The 26,889-nt window shown below is 32.9% G+C and overlaps 1 protein-coding gene across 2 annotated transcripts in view; it reads left to right on the top strand.

Annotated features, from left to right (window-relative positions):
• Positions 1-371: 371 nt before the first annotated feature.
• Positions 372-26,889, top strand: part of LOC125871714 (E3 ubiquitin-protein ligase APD2) — a 44,683-nt gene continuing 18,165 nt past the window's right edge. Inside the window, exon 1 of one of the 2 annotated variants that reach the window (XM_049552364.1) lies at positions 372-474. In XM_049552364.1, coding sequence (XP_049408321.1) covers positions 373-474 — 102 coding nt within the window. In that variant the 5' untranslated portion in view covers position 372. Of the gene's footprint in view, positions 475-21,292; positions 21,326-26,889 lie in introns of those variants that run through there. The other variant, XM_049552361.1, reaches the window with a different exon arrangement.

Genomic DNA, 26,889 nt, shown 5'->3' on the forward strand with positions numbered 1-26,889 from the left:
TTACTATTAGCTGAATTGATTAGCTGTCAAATTAGTTAGTTAGTTGAATAGATATTTCATAATATTGTATATATACACGCTTCTATCATTGAATGCAGTTTAGTTTTGATTCTCAGAAATCACAGCTCACATTGTATCAGTTCTTCAGTTTCTCTTCTTCTTCTCATTGCAAGAAGATCTAAGCTCCCATTAATGGAGATAAATTCTTAGATTTGATAAAGTTCTCTTTACTACAGTATATATGACTTTTATAGGAAATATTCACGTTAATATGCTTGTCCATTTCTGTTTTCTTGCTTATTTTCTTTCACTAAAGACGTTTGATACTTCAGAGTTTGCCTTGATGAATGTTTTCTCTTTTCTTCAGTCTCTATGACTTTAATACTGGGAGTTTATGGACCAGGTAATTTGCAGCTTGGACCAAATTCCTCAATCCTGATAAAACCTAATCCCTTATTTGTGAAAAATATAAAGGTAAATTGTGTAATTTCTTAGCCTGTTTTTTATATATTCTCTAAGCTCGTAGTTTGACAAAAAAATTTGTGTCCTCCTACAAGGTGGAAGATATGGATGGTGCAAACAATAGACCAACGGTGTATGGGTTCTATGAAAATCTGTCTATGGAGTGGGCAACTTGAACCATGGAGTTGTACAGGTCAAATAACTATTATCATGTAAAATTTTCACTTAAGATAGTACTATTAAGAGACAATATGGGTATAAGCTTTCAATTTTTTCCTTCTTGTTTAGTTCTGTGAAAAATAGGTCCGCTAACATGATAAATACTAAGTGTTTCAATAAATTAGGATTATGTATCAAAACTAATATTTGAAAAGATATATTATACATGATAAAATTGTAATGTATCATAAATGTGAAACAAATGAATTGTACATTTATTTTAGAATCAAAATCAACTAGATACATTAAAAGAAAAAGCAACAAGAATTAAAAAAATCAATAATTTGATCTGCTAAAAGCAAAAAAAAATAAAATATAATAATGAAAAAATCCTTCCACACTTTATTCTTTACTCTGTATCAATTCTTGTAGCTTTTTTCACTTTCAACAATGACGATGTCCCATGGATCTCGATCCAAATCCCTTAACGGAGCCATCAACAACTCTTGATAAAATTGTGATGTATCATAATGATGAAACAAAGGCATTATACATTAATTTAAGAAACAAAAACAACTTGATACATTAAAAAACTGAACCCGTATGTATCAGAAAAAGAAGAAGAACAAAAAATTGGAAAAAAAAATCACTAATTTGATCTACTGAAACAAAAAAAATGATAAAGAAATTCTTCTAAGTTTAAGATCTTGAATTTTGTAAACATGATTGAGTATTTTTGGGTTTCCATGGTGTAGATCCAGGATTTATGGGTTAAGTCATAGTTGTGAGATTCGACGAAGAATCCGATTAAGAGATTTGGACTGGATTTCCATATATTGAAAGTGAATTTTATTGAATTTGTATCGGGTTTGGTGTCGTCATCACATATGAGGATGGATCATGTGGTGATAGATGGTGAGGGTGGAAACGAAGGTTGAGGCTGGAGGAAGGTTGACAGAGGATAGTGATCGGTGCGGTGGAGGAGGAGGAGAGGGAGAGGTTTAGGGAGAGATCTGAGAGGAATTGTGGCGAAGTTTAAAAATATGGATAAAACAAAGGATGAAGAAGTCTTTTCAATAACTTGCAATCGATAAGTCGGAAAGAGAAAATATTTGAAATTCAAAAATAGAGTGATGGAGATAATTGGTAATACCATGGAGTGATTTTAGGCGTGAAAAAAGAAAAAAAAAATCATGGGGTGATAGTTTACAATGATGTATTCGGAAAAGTGAGAGAAATTGTGGAAAAGAAGGATTTTTGTAATTTTTTGTAATGGCATGGAATAATAAAAATAGGGTAAAAAAATGATGTGTAGATGCTTAAATGAAGTACAAATTACTTTGATTTAATCATACATCTTGTTAGGTTATTTTTCCTAAATTTTATAGTAGAAATTGAAAATAATAATAGTTGTTACGAAAAAAACTTCTCTAATCAAGCAAGTAAGTCAAACAAATCACTAATCAATTTATTAATATAACTAGGAACAAAATATAACACCGCAAGCTCGACTAAACCTAGTCATCCAGACCACAAGTAACAAAGAGGCGGATTCTCAAATAGTACACGACTATTTTAACAAACGAATCAAACATCAAACAAACGAAGATCACTAATGAATTAAAGTAACATCACTAAATTTAGAAACAAAAAAAACAAATATTCGAAATGCATGACTTTGAATCTAATTATTACAACGCATGAAGTTCAATATATTAGGAATCAATATATGTTTAATCAACATTTTCTGGAGGTGCTTGTGTAGAGGAAGAAACATCGTTTTCCAGCTGCGCTGTCAATTCAAAATCAACAGAGTTCAACCAAAGCTCGAGTTCATTCACCTCCTCTTCATTAAATTTCATAATAGATTCCCATATTTTTTTCATGTCAGTTTCATCTATGCCTGATTTTGAATTAGATAGACCCCTTTCTATGATATCAAGCTCATCAAACTCAACTTTTAGTTCCTTCACTTTGTTTCGAGAATTTGCAATAGCAATACGATTACTTTCACTTGCCTGTGTATTTGGACTTAAAAATCGATCGACAACCGCATCCATTGTAGGGTGAAAAAAAGAGTAGGGTTTATCGGTCGGAGAAAATAATGTTATCCCCACATCAACATCGTATTTCCCAACCAATTCACTAGCTTTTTTATATAATGTCGATCGGCGCTTTGAAAATGTTGTGTATCGAGCATCTTCATTTTCTATTTTGACCATTGAAATCTTTTGACGTCCTAAAGTCTTTTTTTCTGCCATGACTCAACGTTTGATGAAAAATGATTTTAAAAAAATAAGTTTATTGATAAAAACACTCAAGAAAATGTGGTGCTTATAAAAATGAAATAAGATGATTATTTATACAAAAAATTCTTTATAGTTGTAATAAATTTCTAGCCAAATAGTACTATAAAAGGTAGATTTCTTGCATCATGTTAAAAATTATAGTAACAAAATAAATTTATATGGTAAGAAAATCAAGCATCTAGTCAAATAAATAAATATTTCAATATGATTAGTAAATTTTACCAAATTTTGGTAAGCTACTGAAAATATATTTTTCAAAATAAAAGAGTAAAGCTCATTTTCTCCCTTAAGATTTTGAATTTGAGAAATGATACCTCTTCACTTTTTGAATAAGATGATAAATGAGAAAAGTACACTAAATAGCATAAAATGTTAAATATTACACTCACATACCACATTTCTTAATAATTTTAAATATACACAGTCGACACAAAAAATTTACACTGCATAGCCTCCCGCATAAGGTTACATATATATGTATATTAATATAATATTCAATTTAATCCATTAAGTTGTCTGCTTGATTTCCATATATGACTTCTTGTTTTAAATTTATTTGTGCTCTGAATTTCTTTATCTTCACTCCAATTTAATCCTACCATTAAAATGTACAACGTAAAAATAATCCATAAAATTTATGCTCAAAAATGACAATGAAAAAACTAAATATGAGATAAATAATGATTAAATACTTAATTATTTTTTTTCTTTCTTCCTAACAATTAAGAATATTTTCTTTTTCTCTTTCTTTTTCTCCGGTTAACTAAAGTTTCTGTTTTTATTCTTCTCTTTGTTAGTTCCTTTTTTGTTTTGTTTTGTTTTATCTTAATTTTAAAAATATTTTTCCGTTAGATTATCTTTTAAATATTTTTTCGTTAGATATACTCTTATAGTATCATTGATTAATAAGTAATCTATGAATATAAATCTTAATGATACCACAAAAATAATATATATATATATATAGTATCAATTAAGCAAAAATATTACTTGGGGAATCTATTGTAATTATTCAGGGGCATCAATGTAAGGGGTATATATTTGTAATTAATTTGTATTTATAGAATATTTAGTTAGTTTCCCCATTAATGTATTTCAACAGATTTGTTTTGACCAAATATATATGTATATATATATCAATTAAGCAAAAATATCACTTGGGGAATCTATTGTAATTATTTAGGGGCGTCAATGTAAAGGGTATATATTTGTAATTAATTTGTATTTATAGAATATTTAGTTAGTTTCCCCATTAATGTATTTCAACAGATTTGTTTTGACCAAATATATATATATATATATATATATATATATATAGTATCAATTAAGCAAAAATATCACTTGGGGAATCTATTGTAATTATTCAGGGGCATCAATGTAAAGGGTATATATTTGTAATTAATTTGTATTTATGGAATATTTAGTTAGTTTCTCCATTAATGTATTTCAACAGATTTGTTTTGACCATATATATATATATATATATATATAGTATCAATTAAGCAAAAATATCACTTAGGGAATCTATTGTAATTATTCAGGGGCATCAATGTAAATGGTATATATTTGTAATTAATTTGTATTTATAGAATATTTAGTTAGTTTCCCCATTAATGTATTTCAACAGATTTGTTTTGACCAAAGTAAAGTTTGCATTGCATTTTCAATTAAATCTAGATTGTGCATTGTTTGACACTTTCAACATGATTTTCTTTATATTTAGGTTTTGAACCTAAGAATTGTTGCTAAATGTGGGACAGTCCCATTATTGAACCCCAACCCATGTTGATTGTAGTGTGTTCATTCTCATCCCATTTATAGATGAAAGTAACAAGTGTCATGATGTCACAATTCAAAAGTGGATGTGATGACACTAATCTATTTTCACTAAGATAAGTCAGCCTGAAATGCAACAAAACGAAAGAAATGTGGAAAGTAAAACAAGAACAAGATAGAACGGAAAATTTATTCATTTTATTATAACCCCAAAACCTGATTGTCACGTGTACAACTCACTATAGATAAAGTGCGGAAATGAAGGATAATTACAAGTCTCAATGTCCTCGATTCTAGAATAGAGCAAAGCATAAATAAGAACAAGAGAGTCCACCGGGATGACAAGCAACTACCTCTCGAAAGTTCTTTGACAAGCCTCGAAAATAGGAGGAGAAGAAGAAGAGAAATCACATGGTACCAAACTTGTAGCCTACACAAGTATCAATATGCATCAAGTCATAATAACTAACTCTTACTGGAACTAGTTTCCTTCCGCACAATATCTCTAACACCTCGAGCTTAAAAAGAGCTAAATTGAGAATTTTGCAAATTAGTCTTTAATGGTGAGTTTTGGGTCAACTTAAAATGACCATAACTTTCAGTATAGGACGAGTTAGGTGGCCCATAATGTATCAAATGAAAGATCTTTGAGTCTTCTTTCCAACTCCGTCGAGTTTGATAAATTTTGAGTTCAGATGAAGGAGATATGTCCGTTTGAGTATAGCATGTCTAGTTAAGGCAAGTCATCCGTTTTAATGAGGGGTATTTTCCTTACCCCATTAGTCTAAAGCGTTTTTTCACCCAAATAGGGGTCTAAACTTATTTAGATCAGTTTCACAATTCCTAAACACACTTAGGGTTTTAGAGAGAGGTTCAAGAGGAGAAAAAGCTTCAAGAGTTTAAGATTCTTGCGAGCTTTGAGGATTTTTGCCAAGAAATTGATTCTTTCGAGGTATGTAAGCTTTAATAGTGTTGGGTGTGTTCACCCTCATGCCAANACTGTTACTAAATGTGGGACAGTCTCATTATTGAACCCCAACCCATGTTGATTGTAGTGTGGTCATCCTCATCCCATTTATAGATGAAAGTAACAAGTATCATGATGTCACAATTCAAAAGTGGACGTGATGACACTAATCTATTTTCACTAAGATAAGTCAGCCTGAAATGCAATAAAACGAAAGAAATGTGGAAAGTAAAACAAGAAAAAGATAGAACGGAAAACTTATTCATTTTATTATAACCCCAAAACCTGATTGTCACGTGTACAACTCACTATAGATAAAGTGCGAAAATGAAAGATAATTACAAGTCTCAATGTCCTTGATTCTAGAATAGAGCAAAGCATAAAATAAGAACAAGAGAGTCCACCGGGATGACAAGAAACTACCTCTCAAAAGTTCTTTGACAAGCCTCAAAAATAGGAGGAGAAGAAGAAGAGAAATCACATGGTACCAAACTTGTAGCCTACACAAGTATCAATATGCATCAAGTCATAATAACTAACTCTTACTGGAACCAGTTTCCTTCCGCGCAATATCTCTAACACCTCGGGCTTAAAAAGAGCTAAATTAGAAATAGCTAAATTGAGAATTTTGCAAATTAGTCTTCAATGGTGAGTTTTGGGTCAACTTAAAATGACCATAACTTTCAGTATAGGACGAGTTAGGTGGCCCATAATGTATCAAATGAAAGATCTTTGAGTCTTCTTTCCAACTCCGTCGAGTTTGATAAATTTTGAGTTCAGATGAAGGAGATATGTCCGTTTGAGTATAGCATGTCTAGTTAAGGCAAGTCATCCGTTTTAATGAGGGGTATTTTCCTTACCCCATTAGTCTAAAGCGTTTTTTCACCCAAATAGGGGTCTAAACTTATTTAGATCAGTTTCACAATTCCTAAACACACTTAGGGTTTTAGAGAGAGGTTCAAGAGGAGAAAAAGCTTCAAGAGTTTAAGATTCTTGCGAGCTTTGAGGATTTTTGCCAAGAATTTGATTCTTTCGAGGTATGTAAGCTTTAATAGTGTTGGGTGTGTTCACCCTCATGCCAATCATCTAATTTTCATGAATTATTTTGTTCTTAAGGTTGATTGATTTGGGTTCTTGAGGAGTTCTTGAGGTTCTGTTTCATTCTTTAGCAATGGAGTCTTGTTGAGTTCTTGAGATGAGGGTTTTGAGAATAAGGGTTGTTCTTGATGTGATTCAAGTGGGTTTTCGATGAATTTTGTTGGGTTTGTGAATCTAAACGAGTTTGAGAGTAAACTATTTGATTCTAGATGAGTTAAGCCTTGAATTGAAATAAGAAAATTTATCAAAAATCTGGGTAGAAGGGTGGGGCGCTGCTCCAGCATAGCGTCCAAAATATTGTCAGTAGTTTGGGGCCTAGCACACCATGCCACTCATTGCACCCCAAACCACCTTCAGTAGTTTTGTACGTGGCGCCCCGCGCCACTCAATCAGGGTCGCCAGGTCCCCTACCCTCATGTGATTTTCATCCATAATTTTGTTCTTGAGGTTGATTTATTTGAGTTCTTGAGCAGTTCTTGAGGTTTTGCTTCATTCTTTAACAATGGAGTCTAGTTGAGTTCTTGAGGTGAGGGTTTTGAGAATGAGGGTTGTTCTTGATGTGATTCGAGTGGGTTTTTGATGAATTTTGTTGGGTTTGTGAATCTAAACAAGTTTAAGAGTAAGCTATTCAATTCTAGATGAGTTAGGCCTTGAATTGAAATAAGAAAGTTCATCAAAAATTTGGGTAGAGGGGTGGGGCACTGCACCAACATAGCGTCCAAAATAATGTTCAATAGTTTGGGGTCTGGCACACCACGCCACTCAATGCACCCCAAACCACCTTCAGTAGTTTTGGAGCTAGCGTTGCGCCACTCAGTGCGCCAGGGTCGCCAGGTCCCCTACCCTTCTTTCCTTCTTTCCGTGTGAGTTCCCTCGAATCATACCTAGGTTCTCTACTTGATATCCACTCTTAAAATCTTCGTTAATCCTTGAGAGATCCTATATATCCAAATCATAACTCTAGAATTCACATTTTAAATTCAAGTAAAGATTTAAGAGTTAAGTTTGAGAAAATCTTTTGAGTCATTTTTGAGAAGTTTTTTACAATCTTTTATAACTTGTTTTAAGACTTGAGTAAACAAGTATGAGAATGAGAAGAGTTGAATTGAGTTTCATTTTTTTAAATGAGTAAGAGGGGACTAAGTATTCCCAAACATCTAAAAGTTTTACATTAAAAATGAGGTGAAACCTTGATTTCTAAATGAGTTCATAATGAGTTTTTGAGCATCATCTCTTGTAAGTGAAATCTTTTAAGTAATTATCTCAAATTGAGGAGGAGTTATGTTTTCTTTAAAACATATGAGCATGAGTTATATATATATATATATATTATTGGGAGTAGTATTGAGCACCAATAGGATGAGTTTAGAAAACTCAAAATCCTCACAAACCATGTATGCCAACATGGGTAAAGGATCATATTTTTAGATGATTCCTTATTGCTTTTAAGTATAGCTTAGTGGATCTACTTAGTTGAGGATGTCTTATACTCTGGCAAGGTATAGGACAGTTCTGGCAACGTGGGTGAGACGTTCTATCATCACATAGCTTATAGTGATGGTTGTCGATTAGAGAATCTCCCAAATATGAGTAAAGAGTTTATTACTATATTTTTACATACATTGAGTTATTATCTACTATTTTAAAATATTTCTTTATACTACATCATTATTGTTGCTTTTATATTGAGTTGAGTGAGTTGAGACGAGGTAAGTATGTTTTCTTTTTATCCGTTCAAGATTATGTTTATCTTTCGGAGTTCCCCTTAAATGCTCGTACATTCAATGTACTACGCCATTTGGCCTACATCTCTATATGATGCAAATACAGGTATTCAAAGTCATCAACAGGCGCTACATAGATACCACTTGTAGTTCTAAATTTGTTTTAGTGAGCCTCTTTGCTTCTGAAGGATTCCACCTTTACTTATAATTTTGTTAGGATGTCGTGGGTCTTGTCCCGACTTCCATTCTAATTATTAGAGGCTTCGTGGACAGTAGTAGTTGAGGATTCTTTTTCCATTCTCATTGTTAATGTTTAAGACTTGAGTTACCTTCTTTTGGCTAGTTGAATGTTTCCAGACATTTTTGAGTTTGTTTATTTTCAAGACAAATCAGTAAATCTTTACTTTTGAGTTCATCTATTGTTGAGTAAGTCTTCTGCTGAGTATTGAGCCAGGCCAAAGGATCGTTTGGGGACCATCAATTGTTCTCGAGTGCCAGTTACGTCCAGGGTGTAGGCTCGGGGTGTGACAATATCACTAGCTGGAACCATTTCCCTTTGGCTTTATATCATATCACTAGCCAAAACCATTTTCCTTCATCTTTAACATCACATTACTTACTGGAACCATTTCCCTTCGGCACATTATCACTAGCCAAAATCATTTCCCTTCGAATTTATACCATATTGATAACACTCAAACTACTCTCAAAATAAATTTGAAGAGTAAACGGTCGTTATCGATAAAAATACTCAACTAAGAGTCGTGGTCGAATACCAAAAGAAATGGTGTAATGATAAGAATTCAACTAAGAAATTAAGAATGTAGACTTGTTCATTGTAGTAGGTTAAGACAAATGTGTGGGTGATTCCACCAAATTTACTAACAGAGTTTATAGTATCAAATGTCACAATTAAACAAAAAAAAAATTGGGAATTCAAGTAATTAACCAGTTATCTAGGAGTGTGGAGATTGGAATCAATGTCACATATATGTAATTGTATTTCTCAATAGTTCTAAACAATCATGGATAGGTTGGGTCAACTGCAATGACACTAATCTTCTTTCAATCTCATAACATCAGTTCATGGAATATCTTTTCAGTCTCATCAATTTGAATAAAAAAACAACCCATTACCTTATAATATCTCTTTCGAGTAGATTTGGGACAAATAGATCTCAATAATAATTTCTCTTTCAAGCAAACTATAAAAATCAAACTTAAATTACATGCATCAAACTAATTACCCACTTCAATCAATCTTATACAAACATTAATCGAAGATCGAAAATACGATTAAGTTTGCAACCTTAACTCATAAGTTAACCTCATGTTAATTAGCCTAAATCCATGATTGAACAACAATAAAATAGAGCAAAACATAATACCCATTATATTAAATCAACACCCAACTCCATAATAGCACCCCATAGACTTGGGGTTTTAGCCACCCATCACCAAAAGTAAAGAAATTATACCTATCATGATAGCAACCATTGATGTGATAAAACTAAGCAATTATAATCAACACCCACTTTCATTTCAACTTCCAATTGGCAATTGCAAAAGTAAAATTGAAAACCCCCAAACTAAAGATGGTTTTCACAAGATCAAATATCTCATACACAAAGCTCTAAAAAAATACTTTATTCGAACTTTGGCCAAAAAACTCTTTCCTCTCTATTTGCATTCTCCTATAGGCTATATATAGTTTTCCAAAATTCACTATGTGACCAACTCGGTGATATTAGTATTCCCATCGGCTTTATATCATATCAATAGCCGAAACTATTTTCCTTCATCTTTAACATCACATAACTTACTGGAACCATTTCCCTTCGGCACATTATCACTAGCTGAAACCATTTCCCTTTGAATTTATATCATATTGATAACACTCAAGCTACTCTCAAAATAAATTCGAAGAGTAAACGGTTGTTGTCGATAAAAATACCCAACTAAGAATCATGGTCGAATACCACAAAGAATGGTGTAATGATAAGAATTCAACTAAGAAATTAAGAATGAAGACTTGTTCATTGTAGTAGGTTAAGACAAATGTGTGGGGGATTCCACCAAATTTACTAACAGAGTTTATAGTATCAAATGTCACAATTAAACAGAAAAAATGGGAATTCAAGTAATTAACCAATTATTTGGGAGTGTAGAGATTGGAATCGATGTAACATAGAGGTAATTGTGTTTCTCAATAGTGCTAAACAATCATGGATAGATTGGGTCAACTTAAATGACATTAATCTTCTTTCGATCTCATAGAGTTAATTCATAGAATCTCTTTTCGGTCTCATCAATGTGAATAACAAAACAACCCATTACCTTACGATATCTCTCTTTCGAGCAGATTTGGGGTAAATATATCTAAATCATAATTTCTCTTTCGAGCATACTGTAGAAATCAAACTTAAATTATATGCATCAAACTAATTACCCACTCCAATCGATCTCTTATGAGCATTAATCGAAGATAAAAAAATAGGATTAGGTTTCCAACCTTAACCCATAAGTTATCATCATGCTAATTAGCCTAAATCCATGAATGAACAACAATAAAATATAGCAAAACACTATACCCACTATATTAAATCAACATCCAACTCCATAATAGCACCCCTAGACTTGGGGTTTTAGCCACCCATGACCAAAAGTAAAGAAATTATACCTATCATGATATCAATCATTGATGTGATAAAATTAAGCAATTATAATCAACACCCACTTTGATTTCAACTTCCAATTGTCAATTGAATAAGTAAAATTGAAAAACTCCATACTAAAGATGTTTTTCACAAGGTCAAATATCTCATACACAAAGCTCTGAAAAATTCTTTATTCCAACTCTGGCCAAAAATCTCTCTTCTCTCTATTTTCTTTCTCCTTTAGGTTATTTATAGTCATCCAAAATTTGGCCTAAAATTCACTACGTGACCAACTCGATCGGTGATATTAGTCGGACTCGTCGAAGCTGATTGACGGATCATCGTCCGTTCCTCAGCTCGCCTTTCATTTGCTTTAGGCTTCAGGTGTTTGAACCTCAGTAGGCGAGCTCGTTCGAGTGTGTTTTTCACATTCGACGGATCACCGTTTCCACCTTTGTTCACCTTTCAAGCCTTCATTTTTTATCCAAGTCTTCTAACCTACGGTGATGATCATATTGTTCACCTTTCAATTTCGATGAGTCGTTGTTTCTCTTTTGATTTGCCGACCTACCTCGATTATATTCAGTTGTGAGCATTGTAACTTCGGGGGAGGTCATGTCATTTGGGCTATCCGTCATTTTGGTTAGACGAATCCCAGTGTAGAGTTTATACATCTTTCAGTGTTGATGACCTTTCTTTCAAGTATCCATCATCGCCTTGTCCTTTAGCCTTCATAGTTGTAAATCATCAAAATATCATTAGAATAAGACATAACTAGGCATTGAGGACACTAATTATTGAACTAAAAAATTCCTCAAATGAATGTAAATCTACCACTCATCACAAATCACTTGCCAGAATCATTTCCATTCAGCATAATATAACATTACTTCGTCAGAACCATTTTCCTTCGTCACATTATCACTAGCCTGAATAATTTCTCTGTCTTTATATCATATCACTAGCTATAAATATTTTTCTTTGGCTTTATATCACATCACTTGCCGAAACTATTTCCCTTAGGCATAACATCACATGTCTCATCATGGTGTACACAATAAATGCAAATAAGTAATTTTATATTATAAGGAAGAGACAACAATTCAAACAATTCAAGTCCATATTAATGCCCTCAAAACATTTCATCAATCAATCAACATAAGGTTCATTACAAGATAATTAACAAAGCATTATGATCAATACATTACCTTTTCATTAATCCCCTTTGTGTTCATTAAGGTTAAACAAGTGGAACAATGGTCCTATCACCACATTCCCATTACACCTTAACACACACAATGAAGGGAAATACAAAATTCAAATAGATTTACAGGGTTAAGGCGATCACTTGCCTTAATTCAATTAAATAGTATATCCAAGACTTGAGTCTTCCCTTTCCGAACAACGTCCAAATGCACACAATCTATTTCAACCAAGTAATCACAATAAGATTCAGGAAATAACAATACCCAATTCATACTCTTTGAAAAATGGGTCAATCAACTCAAAATCCTATTCTGTAAATGAGATATGAATCCATAAAATCTTTACTCGAAAATGTTACCCAAGGCATTTACAACTCATTGATAAAAACCATTTTCGAAAAATGAGTTAAATCAGTTCACAATTACCATTTTAGTTTAGAACTCAAGTTCTTTAAAAACCTTGTCATTTGCCAATCAAAATCTCCAGTTTCGATGTTAAAATTCATAAATGAGTAATCGAAAATAAAGTTTTAGGGTCACAATAGCTTACCCAAATGATTTAGCACATGAGATCTATTCAAAATCACCTCCAAGAGTTTTACAAAGCTGAAAAATGAAGAATGAGGCTTAAACCCCAAAATTTCTGCTCAAAACTCCTCTTAGATGTCGGAAAAGCGGATTCAAGTTCACTTAAGCAGACATATATAAAGTGAACCACATGTTCACTTTTGCAAACCTCGTAAAAGTGGCGCCTCTCACAAAAGCGTAGGCTCTTTCTCTTTTGTGAAGTTCGCTTAGGCGAACAAGTCCTTGCAAACCTGCAGACACCGACAAAACATAGCCAAACATAAATCATCAAATGGACCTTCAAGATTTGTTGAGAACCCCGTACACACAAATCATATATGCAAATTGACTAAATTTGATGTTCTCAACGCATATGGAATCATCAAAATGCCAATCGGAGTTCTCCTTAACCCGACATCCATAAAAGTTGCATAAACTAACATAACACCTAAAATACCAAAATGAGCTCGGGACCTCTGAAAATTCAACCAAGACCTCACTTAGGCCTAAAATCATCCCCAAATTTAAAGGAACTCCTGGAATTCTGATTCGAGCATCTGAACCCCGAATGTTGACCAAAGTCAAGCCAAAAGCTAAATTTTCACAAATTTCCAACTTAGGACCTCAAATCCTCAAAAAAACTCCGAATCTAATACGAAAACTCTGAAAGATCAATTTTCACATCTCGAGATTGATGGAATCAACAAAATTCCATTCTAATACTCGAAACTTCAAAAGACACAAAAAACCACTTTTAAGCAACTTTAGCCTTTTAAAATACAAAACTTATATATTTCTCAACTTCTTACTCAAATCTCGCAATCAACATTCAAAACTCAATCGAAAATAACTCGAGGACAATATCAGAAGGGGAAAAACGATAATTTTATAAAATTAATTAAAAATGACCAATTGGATCATTACATTATCCACCACTAAAAACCAAGTTTGTCCTCGAACATAAAGCAAAAAAAAGTACCTAAAGCCTAAAAAATATGAGGATATCAGACACACATATCCGACTTTGTCTCCTAAGTCGCCTCATCAACTGAACGGTACTTCCACCGCATCTTCACTGAAACAATCTCATTAGTCCTAAGCTTTCGAACTTGCCTATCCAAAATGGTTATAGGCTTCTTCTCAAAAGATATGTCTGGACCAAACACAACTGAATCAAGTGAAAGCACATGAGACTCATCTGACAAGTACTTTTGAAGTATGGAGACATGAAACATAGGATGCACAAGTGACAAGCTAGGTTGCAAGGCCAAGTTATAGGCCATCTCTCTTACTCAACTCAAAATATTAAAAGGTCAAGTGAATTTAGGGTTAAGTTTGTCCTTCTTTCCGAACCTCATTACATCCTTCATGGGTGAAACTCAAAGCCAAACATGATCGCTCTCCATAAATTCTAAGGCTCGCACTCTACGATCTGCATAACTCTTTTGTCGACTCAAGGCTTTCAACAATATACCATGAATTATACGGACATGCTCCATAGCATTTCTAAGTAAGTTTGTATCTAAAGAGTCCATCTTAATTGATCAAACCACCAAATTAGAGATCTACAATGTTTGACATGCAATGCCTCAATTGGGACCATCTGATTACTAGAATGGAAACAAATTTTGTAGACAAACTCAACTAAAGGCAAATGGTGTTCCCATCTAGCACCGAAATCAATCACAAAAGCTAAAAGCATGTCCTCCAACACCTGAATCGTCCTCTCAGACTGACCATCTATCTGAGGATAGAAAGTTGTACTCATACATAACCAAGTACCCAAACCATGATGTAAAGCCTTCCAGAAATGGGAAGTGAACAAAGAACCTCAATGAGAGACAATGGAAACAGAGACTCCATGTAGTCGCACAATCTGACTAATATAAAGCTGAGCCAACTTCTCTACCGTATACTTATCCTGAACTTGGATGAAATAAGCGAACTTGGTCAACCTATCCACAACAATACAAATAGAATCATAATAACCCATGGAGGCAGGTAAACCCATAACAAAGTCCACAGTGATTCACTCCCACTTCCAAGTAGGAATATGCATCCTCTGAGATATACCTCCGGACCGTTGGTGCTTACATTTGACATTACTCAAGTCAAGCACGTGGAAACAAAATCGGCAATATCTCTCTTTATGCCACACTACCAGTATTGCTAACTTTAATCACGATACATTTTTGCTGCTTCCGGATGGTTGAAATATCGAGAACAAAGAGGCCTCCTTAAGAATCAATCTAATCAACTCACCCACATTGGGCACACAGATCCTACCCCTAATCCTCCAAACACCCTCAAAATCAAGGGAAACCTCCTTGTCTTCCCCTCTCACCACGTTGTCTCGAATGAGACACAATTTCTCGTCATCAAACTGACGATCACAAATCTTCTCAACTAAGAAAGAATGAGCCTCTATGAAAGCAATCAAGCAACCGGTCTCCTCAATAATCTGCAATTGGACAAGACTATTGGCTAACCTCTGAACATCTCAATCCAAGCGGCAAAATTCTCATGCTAGAAGTCTTCCCACTCAAAGCATTGGGCACCACATTAGTCTTTCTGGTACAAGACAGTGATATCATAGTTCTTCAATAGTTGAATTCATCTGCTCTGCCTCAAGTTTAGATCCTCCTGAATGAAGATGTATTGAATACTACGATCAGTGAAGACCTCACAATGCACCCCATACAGATAATGCCGCCATAGCTTAAACATAAACACTACAGTTGTCAACTCTAAATCATGGGTAGTTCTTCTCACGGGTCTTTAATTGTCTAGAAGCATAGGCGATCACCTTACCTTTCTGCATCAAAACACCGCCTAACCCAACTCCAGAAGCATCACAATAAATGGTTAAATCCACACCCTTCTCGTGTAAGGTTAAAACAAGAGCCAAAGTCAACAAGGTCTTTAGCTCTGGTATAATTTAGGATGCTCCTTGTGTCTTATCTCTATTAGATAATCTTTTTAAATTACCATCATTTCAAATAAATATTGTGTCTTGTTGGATTCGAAATAATTAGGACGACATGTGAAAGCTTAAAATTGCAAAGTATATGACGACAAATTAGACAACACATAAAATTATACTAAAAGAAACATATATTACATGATATGGCCAATTAACCTACATATTTTTAAAAAACTAATTAAAAACATAAAAATTGTAGAGAGAAAATCTCTCCATAAACAAAACTCTCTAAAAGACTATATTGTGGATGCTATTGTGTTCTTGGCATGAAAAAAAGGGGTATTCAATTTATAAAGTTTAAAATGTTTCCCTAAGGAAAGACAAATATGGTAGAGAATAATATTCTTCTTTCAGGAAAAGTAAAATTAGTTATGGTAATGCTTTAACTTCTTTTCAGAAAAGAGTAAAAACTCAAATATAATAAGAAAATCACTGTAAAACCTTAACACGTCTTAATTTGTCATGTGAGGTAATTTTTCCATTATTAAGTTGGATTTACTACTAATTGACTTGAATTAACAATTCTGCTATTTCTTTTTATTATTCTACTAGTTTTAACGCACATGAATATAAAATTATGTACTACACAATGTTTAAAAATAATGTGAATATTATTAAATAAAAAAATTAAGTAAACAATTATAAAATGAATGATAAAGTATAAGTTCCTATTAATAGTGGATATAAATTTTCTTATGATTACTATTGAAAGCTAGTCACTCTTAAAATCTCTTAGTTACACCTTTTAAATATACTTTCTCCTCCCTCCCCATGGTTCGTTACTTAGTTATTACTATATTATTGGAGCTCTTACATTTAATATAATATAATATAATATAAATAAATATTGATATAAAATATAGAAGATATATGAAATAAGATGTTTTTAGTTGGAGTATTATTTTAATTTCAGTAATGTTAGGGAGTGTTCAAATTTTAGTGAACTTTGAGATTGTCAACGTTTGTAAATCAAACTTGAGATTTTAAGAAGAGAAGAATAGAAAACATAAGAAAATCATAGTTTTAAATTGTGAGGAAACCCCTCCATTTATAGTAATCAAAGGGTAGTATGAGCATGTTCATATTAGTTATCATAAAAGGCACAACCCTTCGGGAAGGTAAAAAATCATCGGAAAAGTGATAACTTTTTGAAATAGTTGTAACCATTCAATGTGAAACGATGTCATCTTTAAATATAAGTGGCTTAAGAAGAAGAAGAAGAACAATCAAAAACTTTAAAAAATTGTAGTTTAAAAATTTGAAGAAATCTCTCTTTTTATAACCAACAAAGGGTAGTGTATGAAAGAATGTTTATTGTGCCTTATCAAAATAAAAAGTCACTGTAATGACCCGGAAAGTCATTTTTAGAATTTTTTTACAAAATTATTGTTTTACCCATCTCGGTAGTTGCCTTGAGTCACTTTTGATCAATTTGTGAAGTTGGTTGGGAATTTTAAACTATTTGTTTAACTACGATTATTTAGTTGATGGATAAATAATTAATTTATTTAGTTGGGGGTTAATGGGTCAAGTCCATAATTTACTTGGTCCCTTTATCACTTGACCCGTGTATATAAATTAAATTAGTGAGATTTAACCTTTTAAATTATTTTAGAAAAGAAAAATAAAGAGAATAGGGAGAAACCCTAAGCGGCATCAATGAGCAGCGAGTGCTCTTCCTTCACGTAAGTATTTTGGCTGAGCTTTTATGATTGTTGTTTTATACATAATTTCTAGTGAAAGAGTTTACACTAAATTGTCCCATTAGTTAACTAATATTACCCACTAATAATAACATGCATGTGGTGTCAGTGCGACAGTCTTCTTAATGGTGGAAGGAAAAAGAGTGAACACTTAATTGTGTATGCTATTATAATTGGGTCTTAAGGGGACAAAATGTGAGAGGCAAGTTATTATATATTGATACCAATTGATGAACGAATATAGGTTTGACATTTTTATTGGCTTATGTCGTATTTTAATGATTATTACTGCAATGTTGGTTGTGAAAGAAAGTAAGAAAATTGAATAGGAAAAGTTGAAACAAAGTCAGTGGCGTATGTATTGAAGTTGAGGTAAGAATATAGTTGATTTCTAATGCCTAATCATTGTCCAATGAGACCTAATCATTGTCCAATGAGACCTAATCATTGGACAATGATGGCCTAATCATTGGACAATGATGGCCTAATCAGTGGACGTGATTGTGGAGCTAATAGTTTAGTGAATTAATGTTTATAGTTAAACATTAGAAATATGTTAATCTGCAAATTGTTTTGAGGCACATCACTAATATTTGACATTAGTTAATATCTAGCTATCACATTATGATTCAAGTTTTGATATATTAAGATGTGAAATTGAATATTGGGTATATTATATAATATGAAAACTCTCAGAGTTGTAGTGTTTGGAGAAATTATGACTTAATCTTAGACTTGAAATTTAGGAAATATGAGATTTGACCTATTGGTTGGAATCAAGATTTAGGAACTTGATTATAAATTGAGTGAGTTTTTGGGCCTAGGCTAACCTATAGTAAAATGGGTGTTGCTAGTTTCAAAATCTTATTGTGATTATGTACTTGATTAGATTTGCATTGATTTGGAAGCTCAGCGAAAAGGAAAGACTCAAGTCCCAGAGTGATTGTTTGATTACTTGAGGCAAGTGGATTTCTAAATCTTGTTAAGTGTATGAAATTCGTGTATTTTCTTGTAATATGTGTTTGGGGGTAATGAGACTTGGTAATGGGTTGACTTGTCCACATTGATTAATTCTAAGGATGAAAAAGGGGTAATAAAATGCAATGTAATTAATTGTTTGTGTGTGATGTGTTGATAATGGTTTGAAAGGCTTGTTGAATCATTGTTGATGTGGTATCATGATTGTGTTGTTGTGAATTATGCAATGTTATGAAAATGGTCATCTCCTCATTATTTGTGTGAACGTGTCATTTGCATTGTTCTGAGACATGGTTGTGACACGTGTTATGTGAACTGAGAAAGAATAAGAAATTAAAGATGATGTACCATTTCGAGGGACGTATCGTGCGCCGCGATGGATACTATATTTCAAGGGACTTATCACGCATCGCGATGGTTACTATTATCGAGGGTCGTCTCGCACACCGCGATGGATGCATGGACATATATGTCCCCCATGGGTCTTGGACTGAGAGACAACGGGTGTGTATCACTAGGTCAGACATGCATCACTATACTTGACATTGCATTACATTGCATTGCACATATTTATCATTAGTGAACTTGGTATTGTGTTTTGCTGATCTTATGAGTGCCTTTCTATGGAACTTTGATTGATGAATATTGAGCTTGTTGTTGAGAATATGTAATTGTTAGAGTGTTGTTGTTGAGCTGTGTGCTATGTGAATTATGAACTGTTAGGTTGGACTGGTTTAAGCAGGTTGTAGTTGTGGTGGTTGTAATTGATGAATATTGAGTTTGTTGTTGAGAATATGTGATTGTTAGAATGTTGTTGTTGAGATATCCACTTGTAAATTGTGAACTGTTAGGTTGGACTGGTTTTATACAAGTTGTAGTTGTGGAGGTTCGGTTGGGGTGTAAGGAGTACCCGTATTCTATCCCCTTAGCTTGTGTTTAGAGGTTTACTTGCTGAGTACCGTGTGGTTTGGTACTCACCCCTTGCTACTACATTTTTTTTGTAGGTTACTAGCCCGGACCTTTGTGATATTTTCTCTTCTCCTTGTCTGAGTCTTCTTGTGGAGGTTTGTGAGGTAGTTGCTTGTCATTTCAGCGGACCTTCTTACTCCTATTTATGATCTTGTTCTATTATAGAAACAAGGTCATTTGAGACTTGTGTTTTTCTTTTGAATCAATTGTAATACTTTAGAGGCTTGTACACGTGACACCTAGATTTTGGGGGTATTTTTGAGTTGATTATAAAATTTCCACATTTTATTGTAATGGTTGAGTTTTAGGTTGACTTGTCTTGGTGGGATAAGACGAGTGTCATCACGTCTATTTTTGGGTCGAGACAGTCACAACCCTTCAAAAAGGTCACAACTCATCGAAAAAGTCATAACTCTTTAAAAAAGTAACAACTCTTCGGAAAATTCGCAACCATGTAGAAAAGTCACAACCCTTCGTAAAGGTTACAACTCATCAAAAAAAGTTATAACTCTTTGGAAATGTCACAACCCTTCAAAGTGAAAAGGTGTCTGCTTGGTGTTTTAAGTTGAGGTGTTATAATAATTTAACATTTAAGGTAGGTATTTCATTCTTTTAAGGTAGTATAGATCAAAAAGAAAGATATAGATTTGTCTAATTTTAATTTGATATGAAATTTTTAAAAAGTACAGAAGACTTCTAATTTAAGGATATGTAGAATATATAAAAATGTCTTTTAACTTTGTGGTCTTAAAGATGATCCCCCACCCCCTTGAAAAAAGAACATTTTATATTAAACTGAATAAAAAAAAAGTATAGCAAATAAATTGGAAACGGAGGAGTACTTGTTACTTCTAGTTTGGACTCTTCAAAAATGTTTGTGATCAAATCCTTTTTCGCCAACAATTTCAAACTTTTCATAGTTTGAACACCAAGTTGTAGTTTGTGCAACAGAAAATCATTGAACTTCTTGTCATGTAGAACTTCCTGCAAAAGTATATTTTTGGCTATGAAAATGAGTACATTTTAATTATCTAGATAGTCTCCTCATTTGAAGTTGAGTTATTCAATTCTCCTTGTTGAATCATTTTTTGTTGATCTATCTAATTTACTCACAACAAATATTGTAATTGCATAATTGAACAACTCTCACAATCTTCCCATTTATGAAAAGAAGAATATAAAACTTACAAAATTTGTAGTTTAAAAGTGTGAGCAAAACCTTTCTATTTATAGAAAACAAATGATAGTATGAAAAAGGTTCTTATTGTACCTTATCGGATAAGTCGCAACCATTCAAAAAAAATCAGGACTTTTCGAAAATGTCATAACTTATTGAAAAAGTCACAATTGTATAAAAAAAGTCACTACTCATCAATGTGAAAAGGTGTCAGCTTTTAATATAATTTAGAACAAATAAATAAATATATTATAAAATATAGAATATATACTAAATTGGGTGTTTTAAGTTGGGAATATTATAATAATTTAATAGTTAAGTTAGGGAGTTTTTGCTTTTAATGCAGTATAGAATAGATTAGAACAGTGGCCAAAATGTCAAATAAATAAAAATATAAATGTGCAATTCATATGATTGTAAATGTAATTACCTAACTGTCACACTTTATTATTCTCAACTTTCAGTCGGCAACTACTAATCGAAATCTGAAATACGTATACGATATATCCCAAAAAACAAAAAACAAAAAACAAAAACCAAAAAACAAAAAAAATGATGACTGATTGGTGAAGCCACGTTCAACTCAATCATGTACTTTTCTCATTATCGTAAAATTTTCAATTTATTTCTTTCTACAATTTTCTCCCAAATCACGATTTGTACTTCTTTTTCTTCTTCAGAATGGAGGAATCAAATCGGAATCCGTCATTTTCGTCGGAGGTTAGGGATGAGCAATTTTCCGGCGATGCATCGATGTCGCGACACGAGGAGGAGGTACCGGTGATTGACGACGATAATCGGCAGCCTCCGGTGCCGTTTCCGGAGAGGAATAATGTTTTTCACAATGCACCTTATTTTCAGGCGACTGACAATAAAGAAGCAGTGCGGTTAGCCAAAGATGATATCTGTTCTTACATTGTTGTTATTCTCACTTTCATTTTTATTTGACTATTGTTATTCTCGTATAACTACACATCCATCTTGCTATTTGCATTTATGTGACGCTCATCTTGTGCAAGTGCTGAGGCATATATGTAACAAATTTATGAATGCTTTACCATAGAAAGGGGAATCAAGATAACAACTACAATTGCCATACTAATTGGCTGGAGAGTGTAAATTTTATGCACATGTGAAGTTGACTGGGATTAGGTCGGTGTATAGGTTGATGTCGAGTTTGGGGGAATGATAGTTGGCTGCTCATGGTAGTGTGTTGCTCCAAATGATAATAAGTCTCGTAGCTTTTGATGGCTTCACTGATTGGGTTTACACTGTGCAATCCTAAAATTTTGTGAATCACACAACTACCATAATTGATCACCTAGCATGCTCATATTATTAGTATTTACATAAAAGGTTTAATTCCTACCCAAATAGGTGAGAGATCGTAAGAATTATTTGTATTTAAAAGTTTTTTCCCTCTTACATTTCTCGTGGTGAGCACAACATTTGACACTTCACAGCTCCCTTTGTGAAAATAATTTCTCTTTACTCTAAAGTAGTATCCATGACTTTTATAGGAAATATTCACTTAATATGCTTCTTCATTCCTGTTTTCTTGCTTATTTTGTTTCACTAAAGATGTTTGATACTTCAGAGTTTGCCTAGATGAATGTTTTATCTTTTCTTCAATCTCTATGACTTTGATATTAGGAGTTATGGGCCAGGTAATTCGCAACTTGGACCGAATTCCTCAATCCTGATAAAACCTAATCTCTTATTTGTGAAAAATATAAATTAAAGGTAAATTGTGTAATTTCTTAGTTTTTTTTTAAATATTTTCTCTAAGCTCGTAGTTTGATAAAATAATTTGTGTTTTCCTACAAGGTGGAAGAAATGGATGATGCAAACAATAAACCAATGGTGTATGAGTTCTATGAAAATCCGTCTCTTGATGTTCTTACAACTTCTTCTGAAGCTTATAGAATCTCTCTTCCTGCAAACACTAACAAGGCATGACGTGACTTTAAATTTCTTTTAAGTCTCTAATACCCATCTGAGGTTTGTCAAATGAATTATCTTGTGTTTGATTTTACAGTAATGAGTATATTACTTGAATCAAAGCTCTCAAATAAACATATCATATAGTGTCAATTCCTCAAGTTCGTTTGGTTTAGTCCTTATTACTGCTCAAGGCAAGTTCATTTTCGTCAAGTCTATTCCAATTTTTGTTTCCCAGTGTTGCATTTCTTGTTTAGGGGTCAACTTAAATCTATACTAGGTTGATTACTTTGTGAGGTAGCATCAAAACTTTGCAAATCAATCCAAATTAATGGGATTTACAAGCTCATGTTAACAGTAGATATTGCATGATATCCCATGTAGAGGACCGTTAGAGTACTCAACATGGTAGAAGTCTGGTCCACCTTACTTTTGCAGTATAGCTTCTATGGTTTTTAAGTTCATTGTTATATTTGATTCTTATATGCCTTTCCAGAGAAACAAATAATACTTATGTACTATAATTTAGCTTACATTTGACATATTATTCTTGTCTAAGCTAGTCTCTTCTGAATCCCAGTACCCGCCTTTCAGGCCAACGGTAAAAAAGAAATGTTCCTTGGAACTATCTCTCTTCTCATTTTCCTCTTTAAGTGGTCCATTAGAGCAGTGTATTCTGGCTCAAACCTTCAGTGGAGAATTGTCTTTGTGGCTCACTCCCTTGGATAGCGGTTACATGTCTTGTTGATCATGTCTTCTTTAATATAGCCAGCCAAGTTCTGACATGCTAGCTCCATCTCAACTTTCTAACCCTTTTATATTTTTCTCTAAAAGTCAATGAACTGCAGGAAGCGAAGGTCTAGCTCAGTAGCTTGAAGACTCATCTTATCCAAATACAACACTATCATGGAATGTCATTCATGGTAAGAAAGAAGACTAGCTAAATTATTTATGATCTCTGCATAAAGGTATTGCACAAACTATAGCTCACAATAGATAGAAGTTACCTTATCACACCAGCTGCCTTTCTGCAGGGAATGGCACAGTCAGCCAAGACATAAGGAAGTCATCTAGTTATTATGTGGCAGTGGGAAACTTGAACTATGGAGTTGTACAGGTCAAATAAGTATTACCATGTCAAATTTCCACTTAAGATGGTACTATTAAGAGACAATATGGGTATAACCTTTCTTCCCCAGGTGAACAATTATCTAATCACATTGGTAGAAAGAAATCGTAATGTCCCTTATTTTTCAATTTTTTGGGGTGAGGGAAATATTTTCCTTCTTTGCACTCGAATTGCATTTATCTTCTTTTTATTATTTATCATGTTTAGTTAGTGAAAAACAGGTCCGGTAACATGATACATACTAAGTGTTTCAATAAATTTGAGTTATGTATCGAAACAAATATTTGAAAAAGATATATTGTACATGATAAAATTGTAATGTATCATAAATGTGAAACAAACGAATTATACATTCATTTTAGAATCAAAGTCAACTATATACATTAAAAGATAAAGCAACAAAAAAAAATCAAGAATTTGATCTGCTAAAAGCAAAAAAAAAAAATATGAAGAAATCCTTCCACACTTTTTTCTTTGCTCTGTATCAATTCTTGTAGCTTTTTTCACTTTCAACAATGACGATGTCCCATGGATCTCGACCCAAAGCCCTTACCGGAGCCACCAACACTCTTGATAAAATTGTGATGTATCATAATGATGAAACAAAGGCATTATACATTAATTTAAGAAATAAAAACAACTTGATACATTAAAAAATTGAACCCGTATGTATCAGAAAAAGATGGAACAACAAAAAATTGGAAAAAAATCATTAATTTGATCTACTGAAACAAAAAAAATGATAAAGAAATTCTTCTAAGTTTAAGATCATGAATTTTGTAAACATGATTGAGTATTTTTGGGTTTCCATTGTGTAGATCCAAGATTTATGGGTTAAGTCGTAGTTATGAGATTCGACGAAGAATCCGATTAAGCGATCTGTGATGGATTTCCATATGTTGAAAGTGAAGTTTATGTAGTTTGTATCGAGTTTGATGTCGTCGTCACAGATGAGGATGGATCAGGTGGTGATAGATGGGTGAGGGTGGAAATAGAGGTTGAGGTTGGAGAAAGGTTGACAAAGGATAGTGATTGGTGTGGTGGAGGAGGAGGAGAGGGAGAGATTTTGGGAGAGATCTGAGAGGAATTGTGGCGGAGTTTAAAAAAATGGATAAAACAAAAGATGAAGAAGTCTTTTCAATAACTTGCAATCGATAAGTCGGAAAGAGAAAATATTTGAAATTCAAAAATAGAGTGATGGAGATAATTGGTAATACCATGGAGTGATTTTAGGGGTGAAAAAAGAAAAAAAATCATGGGATGATAGTTTACAGTGATGTATCCGGAAAAGTGAGAGAAATTGTGGAAAAGAAGAATTTTTGTAATTTTTTGGAATGGTACGGAATAATAAAAATAGGGTAAAAAAATGATGTGTAGATGCTTAAATGAAGTACAAATTACTTTGATTTAATCATACATCTTGTTAGGTTATTTTTCCTAAATTTTACAGTAGAAATTGAAAATAATAATAGTTGTTACGAAAAAAACTTCTCTAATCAAGCAAGTAAGTCAAACAAATCACTATCAATTTATTAATATAACTAGGAACAAACTACAACGCCGCAAGCTTGACTAAACCTAGTCATCCAGACCACAAGTAACAAAGAGGCGGATTCTCAATCAGTACACGACTATTTTAACAAACGAATCAAACATCAAACAAACGAAGATCACTGATGAATTCAAGTAACATCACTAAATTTAGAAACAAAACAAACAAACATTTGAAATGCATGACTTTGAATCTAATTATCACAACGCATGAAGTTCAATATATTAGGAATCAATATATGTTTAATCAACATTTTCTGGAGGTGCTTGTGTAGAGGAAGAAGCATCATTTTCCAGCTGCGCTGTCAATTCAAAATCAACAGAGTTCAACCAAAGCTCGAGTTCATTCACCTCCCCTTCATTAAATTTCATAATAGATTCCCACATTTTTTTCATGTCAGTTTCATCTATGCCTGATTTTGAATTAGATAGACCCCTTTCTATGATATCAAGCTCATCAAACTCAACTTTTAGTTCCTTCACTGTGTTTCGAGAATTTGCAATAGCAATATGATTACTTTCACTTGCCTGTGTATTTGGACTTAAAAATCGATCGACAACCGCATCCATTGTAGGGTGAAAAAAAGAGTAGGGTTTATCGGTCGGAGAAAATAATGTTATCCCCACATCAACATCGTATTTCCCAACCAATTCACTAGCTTTTTTATATAATGTCGATCGGCGCTTTGAAAATGTTGTGTATCGAGCATCTTCATTTTCTATTTTGACCATTGAAATATTTTGACGTCCCAAAGTCTTTTTTTCTGCCATGACTCAACTTTTGAGGAATAATGATTTTAAGAAAATAGGTTTATTGATAAAACACTCAAGAAAATGTGGTGCTTATACAAATGATATAAGATGACTATTTATACAAAAAAATTGTTTATAGTTATAATAAATTTCTAGCCAAATAGTACAATAAAAGGTAGATTTCTTGCATCATGCTAAAAATTATAGTAACAAAATAAATTTATATGGTAAGAAAATCAAGTATCTAGTCAAATAAATAAATATTTCAATATGGTTAGTAAATTTTACCAAATTTTGGTAAGCTACTGAGAATATATTTTTAAAAATAAAAGAGTAAAGCTCATTTTCCCCCTTAAGATTTTGAATTTCAGAAACGATTCCTCTTCACTTTTTGAATAAGATGAGAAATGAGAAAAGTGCACTAAATAGCATAAAATGTTAAATATTACACTCACATACCCCATTTCTTAATAATTTTAAATATACACAGTCGGCACAAAAAATTACGCTGCATAGCCTCCTGCATAAGGTTACATATATATATATATATATATATTAATATAATACTCAATTTAATCTATTAAGTTGTCTGCTTGATTTCCTTATATGATTTCTTGTTTTAAATTTATTTGTGCTCCGAATTTCTTTATCTTCACTCCAATTTAATCCTACAAATAAAATGTACAACGTAAGAATAATTCATAAAATTTATGCTCAAAAACGACAATGAATAAACTAAATATGAGACAAATAATGATTAAATACTTAATTATTTTTATTT

Source organism: Solanum stenotomum, chromosome 7 (assembly GCF_019186545.1).
Source record: "Solanum stenotomum isolate F172 chromosome 7, ASM1918654v1, whole genome shotgun sequence".
In the NCBI taxonomy this organism is placed as follows: Eukaryota; Viridiplantae; Streptophyta; class Magnoliopsida; order Solanales; family Solanaceae; genus Solanum; species Solanum stenotomum.